This window comes from Oncorhynchus mykiss, chromosome 27 (genome assembly GCF_057628025.1).
Source record: "Oncorhynchus mykiss isolate SJ-2025 chromosome 27, ASM5762802v1, whole genome shotgun sequence".
NCBI lineage: Eukaryota > Metazoa > Chordata > Actinopteri > Salmoniformes > Salmonidae > Oncorhynchus > Oncorhynchus mykiss.
The window spans coordinates 33,502,012-33,518,455 of NC_143048.1; the positions used below are offsets into that span (position 1 = coordinate 33,502,012).

Below are 16,444 nucleotides of genomic sequence, written 5' to 3' on the forward strand. Positions count from 1 at the left end.
CTAAACAATTTTTATTTCCACTTTGAAATTTCAGGCTTGATATTCTCTTATGAAATGTTTAATCAACCTAAAACAAAAATGTCCATAAATTGTAATCCACATATTAATTCACATTTCAGTTGCTGTAGGATTATTTTCATGCTGCAGCAAACTGGCTCAAATTAAAATCCTACATCTGTAATACTATATATTGTTTTACAAGAAATACAATAAAAACTATATTTTGTCTCCAGGTGTTCCAGAAGAACTACTCCCGTAACAACTTGACGCTGGTCCAAGATCCAGCAACAGCAGCTCTGTTAAACAAGGCCAATGGGGTTCAGTTCAAGACCCTGCGCTGCATGCCGGGAGACCCCTTGAACCTGTACGCCGAAGCGGGGCTGTGCTCCACGGTGATAGGGGGAGGAGCCGGAATGATTGGCCCGCCCCAGGTGCCTGTGAGGCCCATGGCATACACACCCTGTTTCCAAGGTGACCCACGGTCCACGCTGGAGAAGATGGCGGACGGGAGAGGCGTGGAACACAATGAGATGAGCACCTTCCACCCAGAGTCACCCAGGGTTCTGGGAGGCACGATGAGGAGGGGGGTGGTGGTGTGCAGCGTGGCACCCAACCTACCACCTGTCTCGCCCTGCCGTTCCGACTGTGATTCCATCCGCAAGAGCCCCTGGGACAGCGACGAGGGTCTGTGTGTGTGCGTGGGGGGGGGCATAGTATAATGCGTTTGAACCTGTTTGTGTGTGGTATAGTCTTTGTTCATACGTGTTTGTTTTTGTCTTGTGTGTGTGCAATCATGCATATTTTCAAACGTTCGTTTGTGAATGTGTATCCCTCCAAGTGATTCTCTTTTCCAGGAACCCTTGGGGGGGAGGGCATTGTTGTACCATTTCCATATTCATTCATATTCATATTGCACTAAACTATAGTCAGACTGCATCACTTTCAGTTTATCAAGACCATCCTAATTATGAGCTGGCTTTGATTCCCAAATCATAAGATTGTGTGTGTGCGTGTGTGTGTGTGTGTGTGTGTGTGTGTGGGGGGTACTTCTAGCTCTCCGTGCCATCATTGTTGTCACTGGAGCCGAGGTGTGTGTGATGTGTGCCTCAACAAAGACAGCCCTGGTACTAACGAGCCTGTGTTCTTCTGTGACTATCCTTGCAAAGGGGCAACTCTCCCTGGCCTGCTCCCAACTTCCTCTGCCCTCCTAACCTCTAACCTCTGACCTCTCCCTGCAGGTAAAATGGTAGATATGGGCGAAGAGATGACCTGTTTCTCAGGGAGTAACAAGGGCAGCAACTCTGAGGTCCAATCACTGAGCTCCTTCCAGTCCGACTCTTGCGATGACAACGGTAAGACACGCCCGCCTTTCTCGTAACTCTTTCTGGCCACACCCATAACGACAGTGAGCTAGTCTACCGTCTGGTCCGATAACAACCCTTAACAACCCCTCATAACCTTTTAATGTCAGCAGATTCAGAGGAACCAGATGTGAAAGCGTTATGGCCAAAGCTCCCTAAAGCACATTGCTATGACCATATTGCTTCAATAACAGTCCCTTTAGATTGGCAAACACCAAGGGGTGGAGTCAGAGGTGGTTTGGGGAAGAGCATTAGTAAATGCTGTGTTTTATTGTTTCCTAAAGCCTCTCTCCAACAAATGCATTTACTCCTGCTGTGTTATAAAAGTGTTTCAGGAAACACTAACATCCAGTGTTAGTTTATTTGTCCCCAAATCGTGTTGATTTATTGTTTACATGTGTTTAATATCATTTGTCCGTGTTAATTCCTGGAGGTTTTTTTCTCATTTTTATTCTAGTGTATTTTGTTAACTTTTTAATTTCCACACCTGTCAAATTGTGTTTTAATTTGGAAGTGAGAGAGTGTGCAGTGTGCAGACAGACAGCAAGGTGACCTAAGAGGAATTACACAACGCTTCCATCCACACAGCTGTGTTGTGTTTGTTAACTTGTCATTGTGTCATCATTATGCATTCAAACATGTTGTTCTCTTCCGTGGCGTTCTATGGTTATAGTCGTTGATGCTCCAGCTCCAATTGTTGGCAGAAGCCAGTTCAGGTGGTTGTTTATGTGTTGTGTTATCTGTGTTTTGTATTGTTATGTAACTTGTGTTGTGTCGTTGTGGACTTTGTGGAGTTTTGCTACTGGAAGAATGTCAGTAGTAGTTATTTTTACTTAGAGAAATAGCCTATAAGTTGTTATTTCTGGATCAACATGGATCACTCAGATCATCCTGCAAAAATCACTGCTATCACCATGGTGAATCTACATCATCATAGGGTGCTGCTACTATGTACTAGACTACATAGCTGAAATGCAATGTTGATGTATCAACATCGATGCTTCATTCATTCATAATTAATGGAACCGCTTCACTGTCAATATGATCACATTTCACATAGCTGACTGTGATGTTAGCCAATCAGGCCACAGAACAGTTTGCAGCAGACCAATCAGTGCGAACGACCGCTCCAGTGGATATGATCTGATGTCATTATTATGTTAATTCCATTTGATTTATTTCTCTTTCTTGTTATTTTTGTATTCATCTGATTTTCACTGAATGTCTTCAAAACATAATTTAACAATCTAGCTCTCGTCTCTCTGAACACAGCCCTATCTCATGTTTACATTTGTAAATGGAAGTAAGTGTGTGTGTGTGCGTGTGTGTGTGTGTGTGTGTGTGTGTGTGTGTGTGTGTGTGTGTGTGTGTGTGTGTGTGTGTGTGTGTGTGTGTGTGTGTGTGTGTGTGTGTGTGTGTGTGTGTGTGTGTAGGTGTGTGTGTGTAGGTGTGTGTGTGTAGGTGTGTGTATGTTTTCTTGCTGGGGATACTCTCAATACTTGGATAAGCACATGCACATGGATTCTGTGTTAGTCCCCTCCTACACTCTTAGAAAAAAGGGTTCCAAAAGTTTTTTTGGGGCTGTCCCCATAAGATAACCTTTTTTGGTTCCAAGTAGAAAGAACTGTTTCGGGTTCCATGTAGAACCCGAAAGGTTGTACATGGAACCCAAAAGAGTTCTACCTGGAACCGAAAGGTGTTCTCTAAAGGGTTCTCCTATGTGGAAAGCCTAAAACCCCTTTTGAGATAGCACCCTTTTCTCTAAAAGTGGAAGACTTCTAAGTCTGGTTCCATTTGTAGCTTTTGATCAGACACCTCCCATACTACACGGCCCTAGTGTTTATCCCATCTTCAGCCAATAGTAGCTTTTTCCTGGGAGTCTGTTGTCAACTTCCTGTGTCTCAAATCGTGTCTCCTCCCTCTGCTTCTCTCCAACAAGCCTCCATAGTGACCGTTATTCGACTGGTCAATGATGCAGTCGACACTATTGAAAACGAAGGTACCATGTCTCATCCACCCTTCTCTCTCTCTATCCTTCTGACGCTCTCTTTACTTCTCCCTGCACTTCTCTCTCTCTCTCTATCCTTCTGACGCTCTTTTTACTTCTCCCTGCACTTCTCTCTCTCTATGAGATGCCATGACAATGCTCTCCATGACAATACCATGACAGTGCTGTGGTTTGAAGATCGTGTACTTCAGCTATGGTGTAAAATACATGGCTTGTATGTAATCTCAATGCACACACATACTGTAGGCTTTATATTACACATACTGTACATAAAGAAACTGACATATTACCCATACTGTACATAAATAAACTGACATATTACCCATACTGTACATAAAGAAACTGACATATTACACATACTGTACATAAAGAAACTGACATATTACACATACTGTACATAAAGAAACTGACATATTACACATACTGTACATAAATAAACTGACATATTACACATACTGTACATAAAGAAACTGACATATTACATGTACATAAAGAAACTGACATATTACACATACTGTACAAAAAGAAACTGACATATTACCCATACTGTACATAAAGAAACTGACATATTACCCATACTGTACATAAAGAAACTGACATATTACCCATACTGTACATAAAGAAACTGACATATTACACATACTGTACATAAAGAAACTGACATATTACATGTACATAAAGAAACTGACATATTACACATACTGTACATAAAGAAACTGACATTACACATACTGTACATAAAGAAACGGACATATTACATGTACATAAAGAAACTGACATATTACACATACTGTACATAAAGAAACTGACATATTACATGTACATAAAGATACTGACATAGTACACATACTGTACATAAAGATACTGACTTATTACACATACTGTACATAAAGAAACTGACATATTACACATACTGTACATAAAGAAACTGACATATTACATGTACATAAAGATACTGACATAGTACACATACTGTACATAAAGATACTGACTTATTACACATACTGTTCATAAAGAAACTGACATATTACATGTACATAAAGAAACTGACATATTACACATACTGTACATAAAGATACTGACATATTACACATACTGTACATAAAGAAACTGACATATTACACATACTGTACATAAAGAAACTGACATATTACACGTACATAAATAAACTGACATATTACACATACTGTACATAAAGATACTGACATATTACACATACTGTACATAAAGAAACTGACATATTACACATACTGTACATAAAGAAACTGACATATTACACGTACATAAATAAACTGACATATTACACATACTGTACATAAAGAAACTGACATATTACACGTACATAAATAAACTGACATATTACACGTACATAAAGATACTGACATATTACACATACTGTACATAAAGAAACTGACATATTACACATACTGTACATAAAGAAACTGACATATTACACGTACATAAATAAACTGACATATTACACATACTGTACATAAAGAAACTGACATATTACACTTACATAAATAAACTGACATATTACATGTACATAAATAAACTGACATATTACACATACATAAATAAACTGACATATTACCCCCCTCAAATCTCATATGGTCCGGTCCTAATCCATGCCAACACCTGTTTGGCACCTCTAACACACACAAACACAAACACACACTAACACGCTAAAGCGCTCTCTTCTCCTGTTCTCCCACCTGACAGTGTCAGTCATGGACCAAGGTCAGAGCTACAACAGAGGTGACCCCCCCTCTTTATTCTTCATCTCACATCAATCCCTTTACTTCTCTCTCCCTCTTAATCTCACTCTCTCACCTTGCTCCTTTCTTCTCTCTTTTCATTTCTCTCTCTCCCTCTCTCTCACTCCCTCTTCCTTCTCTCATCCTCTCTCTCTCCCTTTCTCTCGCTCTCCATCTCACTACAACCCCCTCTTCTCAGCCTCCATCCCAGCTCACTGTGTTTGTGTGATTTGTTACTCCTGGCCCCCTGCCAACACACACACACACCCCAGCATGTTTTAGCCCCAGTCACAGTATTGTTCTGCTGACTGAGCAGCCCTGATGCATCCTTAGAGATGTCACGTTGCCAGGGTGGAGAGGCTTCTCTCACTGCCGTCCCTCCACAGTTTGGCCAGTTTTGGCTTTCCTTTGCTGTCGCCTGCTGCCCGTGACATGTTATGGTTAATCCTCTCACTGCATTGCATTTGCATCCCACCTCCGAGTGTGTTGTTTCATTGTTACTCCATGTGACTGATGTTTCTACTGCTTTTAATGAGTTTGTCCTCGTTGACGTTGCTTTGTTGAGATTTGTTGTCTGAAGCTTTTCTTGAACTTGTCAGGATGGATATAACTTTTTAGTGCTTCTCACTTTGTTTTTTTTTTCATTTCCTTTGATGTGCGTACTGTTTGTTTTTCTTTTCTTAGTTTCTCTTTAGTATTTTACAGTTGAATGCTTTATGAAACAGTGTTGTTAACATGTGGAAGTATATGTGATGTGTGTTTTAGTAACCGCTGATCTCTCACCATGGCTTGGCTGTGACCCCTGACGTTCCCAGGCCTCCCTCCTGCATGTTGTGAAACCTTCAAACACAGCTAACATGTTCCCTGTACAGGATGTTCCCCGTGCTATGGTTGACATCTAACTGTGTTTTTGTTGTCTACAAACATGCCCGATGGACCTCTGCAGAGAGACTGTAGTGCAGAGAGACTGTAGTGGTCCGCTAACTGATGGACCTCTGCAGAGAGACTGTAGTGCAGAGAGACTGTAGTGGTCCACTAACTGATGGACCTCTGCAGAGAGACTGTAGTGGTCCACTAACTGATGGACCTCTGCAGAGAGACTGTAGTGGTCCACTAACTGATGGACCTCTACAGAGAGACTGTAGTGGTCCACTAACTGATGGACCTCTACAGAGAGACTGTAGTGGTCCACTAACTGATGGACCTCTGCAGAGAGACTGTAGTGGTCCACTAACTGATGGACCTCTACAGAGAGACTGTAGTGGTCCACTAACTGATGGACCTCTACAGAGAGACTGTAGTGGTCCACTAACTGATGGACCTCTACAGAGAGACTGTAGTGGTCCACTAACTGATGGACCTCTACAGAGAGACTGTAGTGGTCCACTAACTGATGGACCTCTGCAGAGAGACTGTAGTGGTCCACTAACTGATGGACCTCTACAGAGAGACTGTAGTGGTCCACTAACTGATGGACCTCTACAGAGAGACTGTAGTGGTCCACTAACTGATGGACCTCTGCAGAGAGACTGTAGTGGTCCACTAACTGATGGACCTCTACAGAGAGACTGTAGTGGTCCACTAACTGATGGACCTCTACAGAGAGACTGTAGTGGTCCACTAACTGATGGACCTTCAGATTTGAACTGTCCATCGGGCATGTTGGCAGAGATTGTGTTTGCTAAATGTAATCTAACTGTCTCTCCCTCCTCTAGCGTATCACTGGGACACGTCTGACTGGATGCCCAACTCACGGCTGCCCGACATCGAAGAGGTGCCCAGTTACGAGGTCAGCGGCCTAGGAGGCCACGGAGACATGATTGCCTCAGCCTCCCGACTGGGGGGCAGCTCTCGCCTGGGGGGCAGCGCCCGGGAGCTGGAGTCAGACTACTACCTCGGGGGCTACGACATCGACAGTGACTTCCCCCCTCCCCACGAAGAGGAGTTTCTGACCCAGGACCAGCTCCCTCCTCCCCTCCCCACTCCCTTGGAGGAGTACCAGGGGCACCCCTACGACACCCTTCCCACCACCCAGCCCGCCTCCAAGGAGAGCACCCTGAGTGGGAGTGGCAGTGGCAGCACCGGACGCCACAGGTCTCCCCGCCCACACTTCCACCCCAGCCAATACCTGCCCCCACACCAGCTGCCCCAGGGGGAGGCGGGGCAAGGCGGGCCCGGAGGGGAGGAGTTCAGCACTTTTGTGGGTAGGGTGATCACGTCGGGAGGCGGGGACATGGAAGATAATGTGTCGCTGAATATGAGGTCGTCGGTGAACGCGTCATCGGCCTCGGACCTGTCGGCACCCTGCGGCTTTGATGACTCAGAGGCGGGCGGTAGTGACTTTGACAGTATGGATGAGCTCCACCGGGGTGGGACACACACCGTAGAGATGCAGCAACAGACTGAAGTCTGAGGTCTGACTGGGCCCCACCGTGGGGTCAAGAGTACTGGCTAGGGGACGGGATGGGCAGGAGAGCAGAACAGAGACCGTTAGAGTAGTGTGTCGAGCTGGAGTTATGAGAGATGGAGGTCCTTGCTGAGAGAGGAATTATTGGTGTATAATGGACAGACTGCTAGCTAGTGGCTACGTTATCAAAACAGTACCCACTTCAACCACTGCCATTGCAAACACTAACCTTAAATCAAATCCAATTGTATTGTATTGGTCACATACACATGGATAAACCACTTCACCCATTGCAGGCTTTATCCTTAAACTAGTTTCCCTCATTCCAAGGACAGGAGCCACTACCCCTTAAGCCACTACCCCTTAAGCCACTACCCCTTAAGCCACTACCCCTTAAGATAATACCAAGCCGCATACAATGGAAAGCAATGTGTTTTGTCACATTAGTACCTATAGCTGGTTATGATCATAGCCACTACCCTAGCAGTGGCCCGTGTCAAGGTCAGCTGAGTGTTATACTCTTCCATAGCAGGAACATAAAGCCTACCAGATATGCTGAGTAGGAATGAAAACAAAAAAGTGAAAAAAATACAAACTTTTAAGAGACAACTCCAGAGAAAATGGCTGAGCTAATCAATAAACAAAAGATTAAAAATGTTTGGGGAAAAAATTAAAGGGACAATATTGTAATTGAATGGTCAGTACTGTGATATGGCCTTCTCTGTCATAGCGGATGTGATTGTTAGCTGCACGCTCCACACAGCTCCCCTGTCCCACCTCTCACTACACCTGCTCACCCACAGAGACCCAATGGACTTTCCCCTAACCACGATGCAATTCACTTGGGGGGAAACTCCCCCCTGTCAGATTTGTGTCTTTTTTCCCCCTAGTTTTTTTTATTTTATACAAATCCGCTCATACATAACCTGTACAGAATTTGTGAAATAGTAAAAGGACCATAGTGGTGCAATTGAAATGGAAGATATTTTGTATTATTATCCACTCTAAGAATGCTATTTGGATTGATGTGGAATATGTTTAATATTACCCTTAGTCCAGACCTCCTCCCCAAAATCAGGCCTGTGAAGCCATGAGAGTTTAGCATTCCTTCTGTCCCACCAAATGCTAAACTGCTATCCTGCCAAGTCGCTCATTTTGCTTTAAGGATGATATGATCTTTATTGTTTTGCACTAGTATCTTTTGATGTTTTATGTTTTCATGATTATTACATGAAACATGCTATATTATTGAAATCCTCCAAAGGGCATGATGATAATATGTCAATTCTGGGCCAGTAAAATTAGCATAATAAGCACTGAGGAATTTTTGTGTTAGTAATTGTCTTTTCACAAGTCCCTGATTTTTAAATAGACATTGAAAATTGACAATTCACATTGAGTGTGCTTGAGCTATTACATTTCCCAGCAAGCAGCTCAATGTCTTTTATTTTATTTCCTTCTTCCCATGTGTTTTGCACTGAGCAAGTTTCATAGAGTCATAACAGCAATAGACTGACTGATAGATGAGAAGTAGGGTCCATGCACAATGCAAATGCATTCTGGGAAAATAATATAATAATGTAGCATCCCATACCAATCACAGCGGCTAGGCAGTGTTGCATCATGGGTCTTGTCAGTTGCAGTGTTACATTTTGGTTCTGTCTGCTTAAAAAATAAAATAAACAATGGATGAGTTTTGGACTTGTATTCTACACATCTGGACAGATAACAAAACAGATGAGTTTTAGACTTGTATTTTGGACTTGTATTCTACACACATCTGGGCAGATAACAAAACAGCGTCGTATTGGACTTGGAGTTGTATTGGACTTGGAGTTCTATTGGACTTGGAGTTGTATTGGACTTGGAGTTGTATTGGACTTGGAGTTCTATTGGACTTGGAGTTGTATTGGACTTGGAGTTCTATTGGACTTGGAGTTGTTTTGGACTTGGAGTTGTATTAGACTTGGAGTTCTATTGGACTTGGAGTTCTATTGGACTTGGAGTTGTATTGGACTTGGAGTTGTTTTGGACTTGGAGTTGTATTGGACTTGGAGTTGTATTGGACTTGGAGTTGTTTTGGACTTGGAGTTGTATTGGACTTGGAGTTCTATTGGACTTGGAGTTGTATTGGACTTGGAGTTCTATTGGACTTGGAGTTGTTTTGGACTTGGAGTTGTATTGGACTTGGAGTTGTATTGGACTTGGAGTTGTATTGGACTTGGAGTTGTATTGGACTTGGAGTTGTTTTGGACTTGGAGTTGTATTGGACTTGGAGTTGTTTTGGACTTGGAGTTGTTTTGGACTTGGAGTTGTATTGGACTTGGAGTTGTTTTGGACTTCGAGTTGTATTGGACTTGGAGTTGTTTTGGACTTGGAGTTGTATTGGACTTGAGGTTGTTTTGGAATATAATATGCCTGATCCAGTCGGGCAAGATTTTTTTGTAAAAGATGTAAGTTTGTGTTAAAATCTTTGTACAGTGTACATAGATAGCTAGATTGTTTACATGCTGATTTTGTAGATATTGAATTGCAATCCTGACTGACTTTCTTTGAGTTTCTTGTGTTTGATGTGAATGTGGACCGTAAGAGACCATGATAAATAAATAATTTATCCTTCGCTCCCCTCCTCCGGTCGCATTTCAACTAAAGTATTTTTTTTCATTAATCTTTGCTTTTAAAGATAAATAGCCTTTCAATAGACTAGGTGGAACTTCCACAGTATTACATGTACACAACCTGCATTACATTACATCCCTGTGGTTTTTATTTTTTGTTTAATATCTTTCTCTGGTTTCTGTTCCTTTTTAATTATTTCAGGGAGTATTAGGTATTAAAATATATCTAATCTAACTGCAGCAATTGAGTTTACAAAATGAGTTATTTTTAACTGCTTTTTTGTTTCTTAAATCAATGCTGAAAATAAAAAAGGTTCTTGATCAAACCGAGTCTAAATTCTTCCTCAATGCAATGGAAAACGTTTGCCTATGATGTTACAGAATGGACTAAACTTGATTAACTGTCACTTGTTTCCAAGGTAACTTGATATAATTACAGATTTATATGCAAGTATCACGTATTGCTCTAAAGCCCTCGAACTCAACTCTGACCTCCAAGCCAATTCCACTGCATTTTTTCATTGTTCCCCTCTAATTAGTGACTGATCTAGACCTAAGAAATCAGGTGCAATGAATTATCAGGTAGAACAGAAAACCAGCAGGCTCCAAACCTCATAGGGTAAGAGTTGAAGACCCCTGCTCTAAAGCATTGTTTCCCAACTCTGGTCCTCAAGCACCGCCAACAGCACATATTTCTGTTGTGGCCCCGGACAAGCACACCTGATTCTACTTGTCAACTAATCATCAAGTCCTTAACAAGCTGAATCAGGTGTTTTTGTCTGAGGCTATAACAAAAACGTGTGCTGTTGGGGGTACTGGAGGACCGGAGTTAGGAAACAATGCTGTAAAGTACCACACAAGTCATCAAGCAGACCCATAAAAACATTACACAAAGATACATCGGTACACAGTCCAGCACTACAACAACAAAAAAACATTTCGCAACCCAGTGGACCATAGCACTACATTATGAGTAGCTATAGAAACCATGTAAACAGTGGTACAAAGCACTATATAATTCTGTAATAAACTGTACTATCCTGTAGAATACTATACTTCACACTGCAGTATACCTCAATCATGTAGTGCTTACTATAGATTGTTGTAGTATACAGTACTGTAGAATACTGTAGTGCTTACTATAGAATGTTGTAGTTGTGGAACACTAGATGCCTAACTTGGCTTGACTAGCGTATAACAAAGGAAAATGCTAATTCCAGGAGATCCATGCGAGCTGTCAAAGGCATAGTGTTGTATAGCAAGCATGTGTGTGTGGTCTTTTTGGCAGTTACGCACACTGGTGTACACAATACAATATTACACGGTGGGAACCAATAGATAGAGCTGCCGACTGACGTGCACACACACACACACACACACACACACACACACACACACACACACATCAGCTTGCATCAGGTGGAATGGCACACTTATAACTCAAGTCCGTGAACCCACGAGAGAGAGAGCAAGGCTGTGTGCAAAAGCGCAATACACATAAGATTGTCAATTGACGGTGGGTTTTTCAACAGTTGGAGACTGTAGAATACTATATTGCATACTAGTATCCCTTGATCATGTGTAGTATTTACTATAGAATTACGTAGTAAACTGTAGAATACTACAGTAATGTCTGCAAAAACACTACTTTGTTTTAACTATAGTAATACTACAGTATTTCATTAGCATATATCCCACCCATTCCTCATATACCAGTTTGTTCGTCCAATTAGTGAGAAACCTACATGCCAAGTATATACCATATTGTGTTCCCTAAAAGTTAGAGAAAAGAGTAGAAGCTCTACACTATCTGTTTAGATTCCAGATCTACCTACCTACAAGTTATGGAAAATGTGATCTTTTAATATTTGTCAAGTAGTTTTCCTCAAGGAGAAAACTCCCACTTCTATGCTGAAAATCTTTTTTTAGAAACACTATAGTAAATATGTCTGCAAAAACACTACAGTAATTACTATAGTATATGCTATAGTGTTTTTAACTAGAGTAATACTACAGTATTTATACTACTGTATTTATAAACTGTAAATACTACAGTAAAGTCCGTAAAAACACTACAGTGAATACTATAGTATATAAATACCTCCATACCTCATGTGCGTATGTGTTTATGTGTGCGCGCACGCAAGCTGTGTGTGTGTGTGTGTGTGTGTGTGTGTGTGTGTGTGTGTGTGTGTGTGTGTGTGTGTGTGTGTGTGTGTGTGTGTGTGTGTGTGTGCGTGTGCGTGTGTGTGTGTGTGTGAGTGAGTCTGTGTTTATTAATAGCACATTAATGCAGTGGAAACCAGATAGGCCTGTTGTTTTCTCAATCTCATATTAATAGCTTAGAGTCACTAGAGACCTTTTCCCTCTGTCCCTCTCTCTCAAATGTTTTCTGTCTGTATGTCTGTCCCTCTCTTTCTCTCAAATGTTTTCTGTCTGTATGTCTGTCCCTCTCTTTCTCTCAAATGCTTTCTGTCTGTATGTCTGTCCCTCTCTTTCTCTCAATTTTTTTCTGTCTGTCTCTCTCAGCTGTTGTCTCTCTCCTCATCCCTCTCTCTTTCCGTAGGCTATTTAGCTTTGTCATGCTAATTTCTCTTACATTTCTATTTTTCAGGGCTGCAATCGGTTTTAGAATAAGTTCCAATGTGTACAGTACATCTAGGCATACAGGGAAACAAGTAGGAGGAAATGTCCTTGATTATGGACTTCCTATCTAAACCCTCAATGCCCTGTCTTTGACCTTCAACCTTTGACCTCTAAGCTGAGGTCAGCTGTCAAACACTCTGCGGCACTCTCTGAAGTCTCCTCCCATCTACCTTTTCCTTTCATTCACCTTTATTCACCCCAAAACTAATCCACTTTGTTCACTGTCACATCAGAACAAACTCTGATAACTCGCATTATCAGCTTACAGGAACAACCGTTTGGAGTTTTTGTTGTTTGAAATTAAAGTAAACAAATATGGAGACACACACAGTAGAGTAGTTTTCTTCTCCTTTTTGTTGAGCTTCAGAGACCTAGGGGTTTCGCTATCTTTTGCTCACTCATAAAAGAGTACTGACTGAGGTGGAGGACTGACTGAGGTGGAGGACTGACTGAGGTGGAGGACTGACTGAGGTGCAAAACTGACTGACTCCCTCTGGGTTGTCATTGGGTTTCTTCTCAGCTTCAGTGTTTGGCTTTTCTCGCTTTGCAAATCGATGATCTTATGACGTTGACTGACAAGCCATGGTGTGTGTGAGGATGATCTTATGATGTTGACTGACACTCCATGGTGTGTGTGAGGATGACCTTATGATGTTGACTGACAAGCCATGGTGTGTGTGAGGATGATCTTATGACGCTGACCTGGTGTGTGTGTGTGTCTGTGTGTGTGTCCCTTCCTCTCTCTGTCAATGTCTAGCAGTGGGTTACTTTGGTTTGTTAAATTGACATTTTTAGATTTACATGACGCATGATGTTTAAACAGCTTGCTGAGTGCTTTGGGGGTCTGACAATGTCAATCATTCCTACAGTAACTCAGCGCGCGTGTGTGTGCGTGTGTCCCTTCCTCTCTCTGTCAAGGCCGAGCAGTAAATGACTCTATCTTGATATGTTTAGATTTTTAGATTTACATGACGCATGATGTTTAAACAGCGTCATTTCTACGGTAACTCACACATTCCTTTTCTAATCTGAAAGAGAACAATACCTTTTACTCAGATATGCTATGGAGTGGATGGTTATCCATCTGTTTCTGACTGTGTTTGCAGAAGTGTGGGTTATTACTAAAGAAGATGATACAACCTCGGGCCACAACAAATGGGATTTAATGTAGTCTGACAATACCTATATGATATAGGTATTGTATTCACTCCCCTGGGAAGGAAAATAAAGTGCATTAGGAAAGGATAAGTGAGCACTGTTGTAGGTTGTTAATTTGAGCCAGTTTGCTACAGCAGGAAAATAATCCTGCAGCAACAGGAAATGTGATTTATAATTAATGGACATTTTAGTAGGGTTCGATACATTTTTCAGAAGGGAACATCAAGTCTGAAATTACTATGTGGAAATTAGAGACTTCAGAAGCATTTTCAAACCTCAAATACACAAGTTTTTAATTTCCTGCATTGCATAAAATGTATCCTGCAACAGGGTGATCACATTAAGTTCCTACATCTGTACATCCCTATTTCCCAGCTCCAGGTGTGAGATCGGTGTTGGAATGCCACCCCATACCGTTCCCATTCCATTCCCTATTCCAATCCCCTCACACTGCCAGAATATTGACAAGTTTAATCACATACACATATTTCTGCTCGTAAATAAAACAAGCACTCACAAGTGATGTAATTAGAATGAATTATGGAGAAGAGATTAAGATTAGCACCAGCATCATTACACATATTATATTTATAAACTCACGTTGTTACGTTCACCTAGATTAAACTCAAATAACCTTGAGTTTTTCCCCCTCTTCTTAGAAACACACAGATTCATTATATGGATATATATTATATTAAACATGTTGGTTTGAGGGCTCTTTGTGTGATGCCTGCGATGGCATGTGTTGCATGCATGATATGTCCATAGAGTGCAGTTAGAGGTCATGTTGAAGGAGTGAAAGGGAATGGAAGAGGAAGAAATGATGATGCTCGTAGCCAATTTGAATGATCTCTACTAGGGTTGTTTGACTCTGGTTCTCAAGGGCCACAGAGTACTCGTTTGTGGAAAACTCCAAACTTCTTCAACCTTGACATGGAATGAGACAGAATTTGAACAGGTGTGTGAAATCTATGGCCTATCAGTAACAATGATTGATCAGTGAAATAACATGAGGAACTTAAAACCAACAGGGACTGCATCCCTCGAAGGGCTGGAGCAGTACTCCTCGGATTTCAATTTAAGGATGTATTCTATCAAAAGTCGTACTCTCTCCAATTTCTCTGTTTGACAATAGCATTATCTCTGCAGACTCCATTGCATTATATTCATCCACAAACTGCTCTCATTGAAAAATGTTTTCCTGGCCACATTTTGACGCTTCATTTCTGTCTGTTTGAAGAGAGCTCTTGAAGAGGAAACACTGATGCAGAGAGATGATTGCTTTTGAAAACCTGAACTACATTTGCACATGTTTAATGTGCATTGCAGTAGTGTGCTTACCACTTTCCATGCAGATTCATTGTGGCGTAGGTGATTACCTGAGAGACTCTTTTTGTTTCGCCCGAGTCTCTCTCTCTGCCAGACAAACAAAACAAGTGTTTATTCATCATCAACCCAGCAGTGTATTTTCCGGGTACTGAGTTCCCTCCCCTCTCAGTAAAAGTGTCTTAAACACTCCTTTCCCATCTAGATGAACCCGTAATGAGTGTTATATTGAGGGTGGAATTAGAAGCCGGTGTCCACATGAATAGTCTCTCTCTCTCCCTGCCTTATCGCCGGTCCAGACGGAGCCTAGCTATATGCAAAAGGAAAGTGGACGGTAAGCTTCTTAGAGGGATTTCTCACATCTGTACTGCCTCCTAAAAACAAATACAGAGGACAGAGTTTATAGACAAAGTTAAAGGCCTGAGAAAACAGAATTTTATTTTGATTTTACTTCGAACAAGCATGGGATCGGTCCTAGAAACTCCACTACCTACACCCTGACCCATTACTCCTTCCCTGTTCCCTTCGAGTCAGCCAATCAAACGACTCAATGGTGTCCTTCACTTTACTGTATGGGCAAAGTGATGATCCACCACAAGTAAATTAAACTGGCGGCTTGCCATCCCCCAGCCTGGTGTGTGTGTGTGTGTGTGTGTGTGTGTGTGTGTGTGTGTGTGTGTGTGTGTGTGTGTGTGTGTGTGTGTGTGTGTGTGTGTGTGTGTGTGTGTGTGTGTGTGTGTGTGTTCACAATTGGAGATACAGGGTCTGCAGGTTTTTGTTCCAGCACAGCACTAACTCATCCGATTACAGTATCGGTGGAGAGAAAATTACTCTCATCAACTGTTTGTGCCTGTAGCTCATCTGGACTATGCTTAATGACCATTATATAAAGGATGGGGGAAAAAAGGTTTGCAAGTTAATTTGTTGACGTAGTAGCATGTTGAGTACACCAGTTGGATAAGCACCTTTCATATGTAGATGTTACTTAAGCAGCCGTACTGTGTTTCTCCTTCTGTGGCCACCTCTGTGGCCATCTCTCCCAGGGCTGTTAGCTGTCATTGCAGGTGCAGAAGACAGGAAAGGTGGCTCATTGACTTAAACGGTTTCCTCATTATTAATTTAGCATGTTGCTGAGCGGTTTGAAAGGAGAGTGGTGACACCTT

General features: G+C 41.8%; 1 protein-coding gene across 3 annotated transcripts in view; it reads left to right on the forward strand.

The window, feature by feature from the left end:
* Nucleotides 1-10,477, forward strand: part of LOC110507983 (protocadherin Fat 3) — a 323,288-nt gene extending 312,811 nt beyond the window's left edge. For 2 of the 3 annotated variants that reach the window (XM_090223874.1, XM_036965859.2), the window contains 5 exons: nucleotides 234-684; nucleotides 1,239-1,352; nucleotides 3,301-3,360; nucleotides 5,092-5,127; nucleotides 6,842-10,477. In XM_090223874.1, coding sequence (XP_090080000.1) covers nucleotides 234-684; nucleotides 1,239-1,352; nucleotides 3,301-3,360; nucleotides 5,092-5,127; nucleotides 6,842-7,539 — 1,359 coding nt within the window. In that variant the 3' untranslated portion in view covers nucleotides 7,540-10,477. The remainder of the gene's footprint in view (nucleotides 1-233; nucleotides 685-1,238; nucleotides 1,353-3,300; nucleotides 3,361-5,091; nucleotides 5,128-6,841) is intronic. The other variant, XM_036965861.2, reaches the window with a different exon arrangement.
* Nucleotides 10,478-16,444: the final 5,967 nt, after the last annotated feature.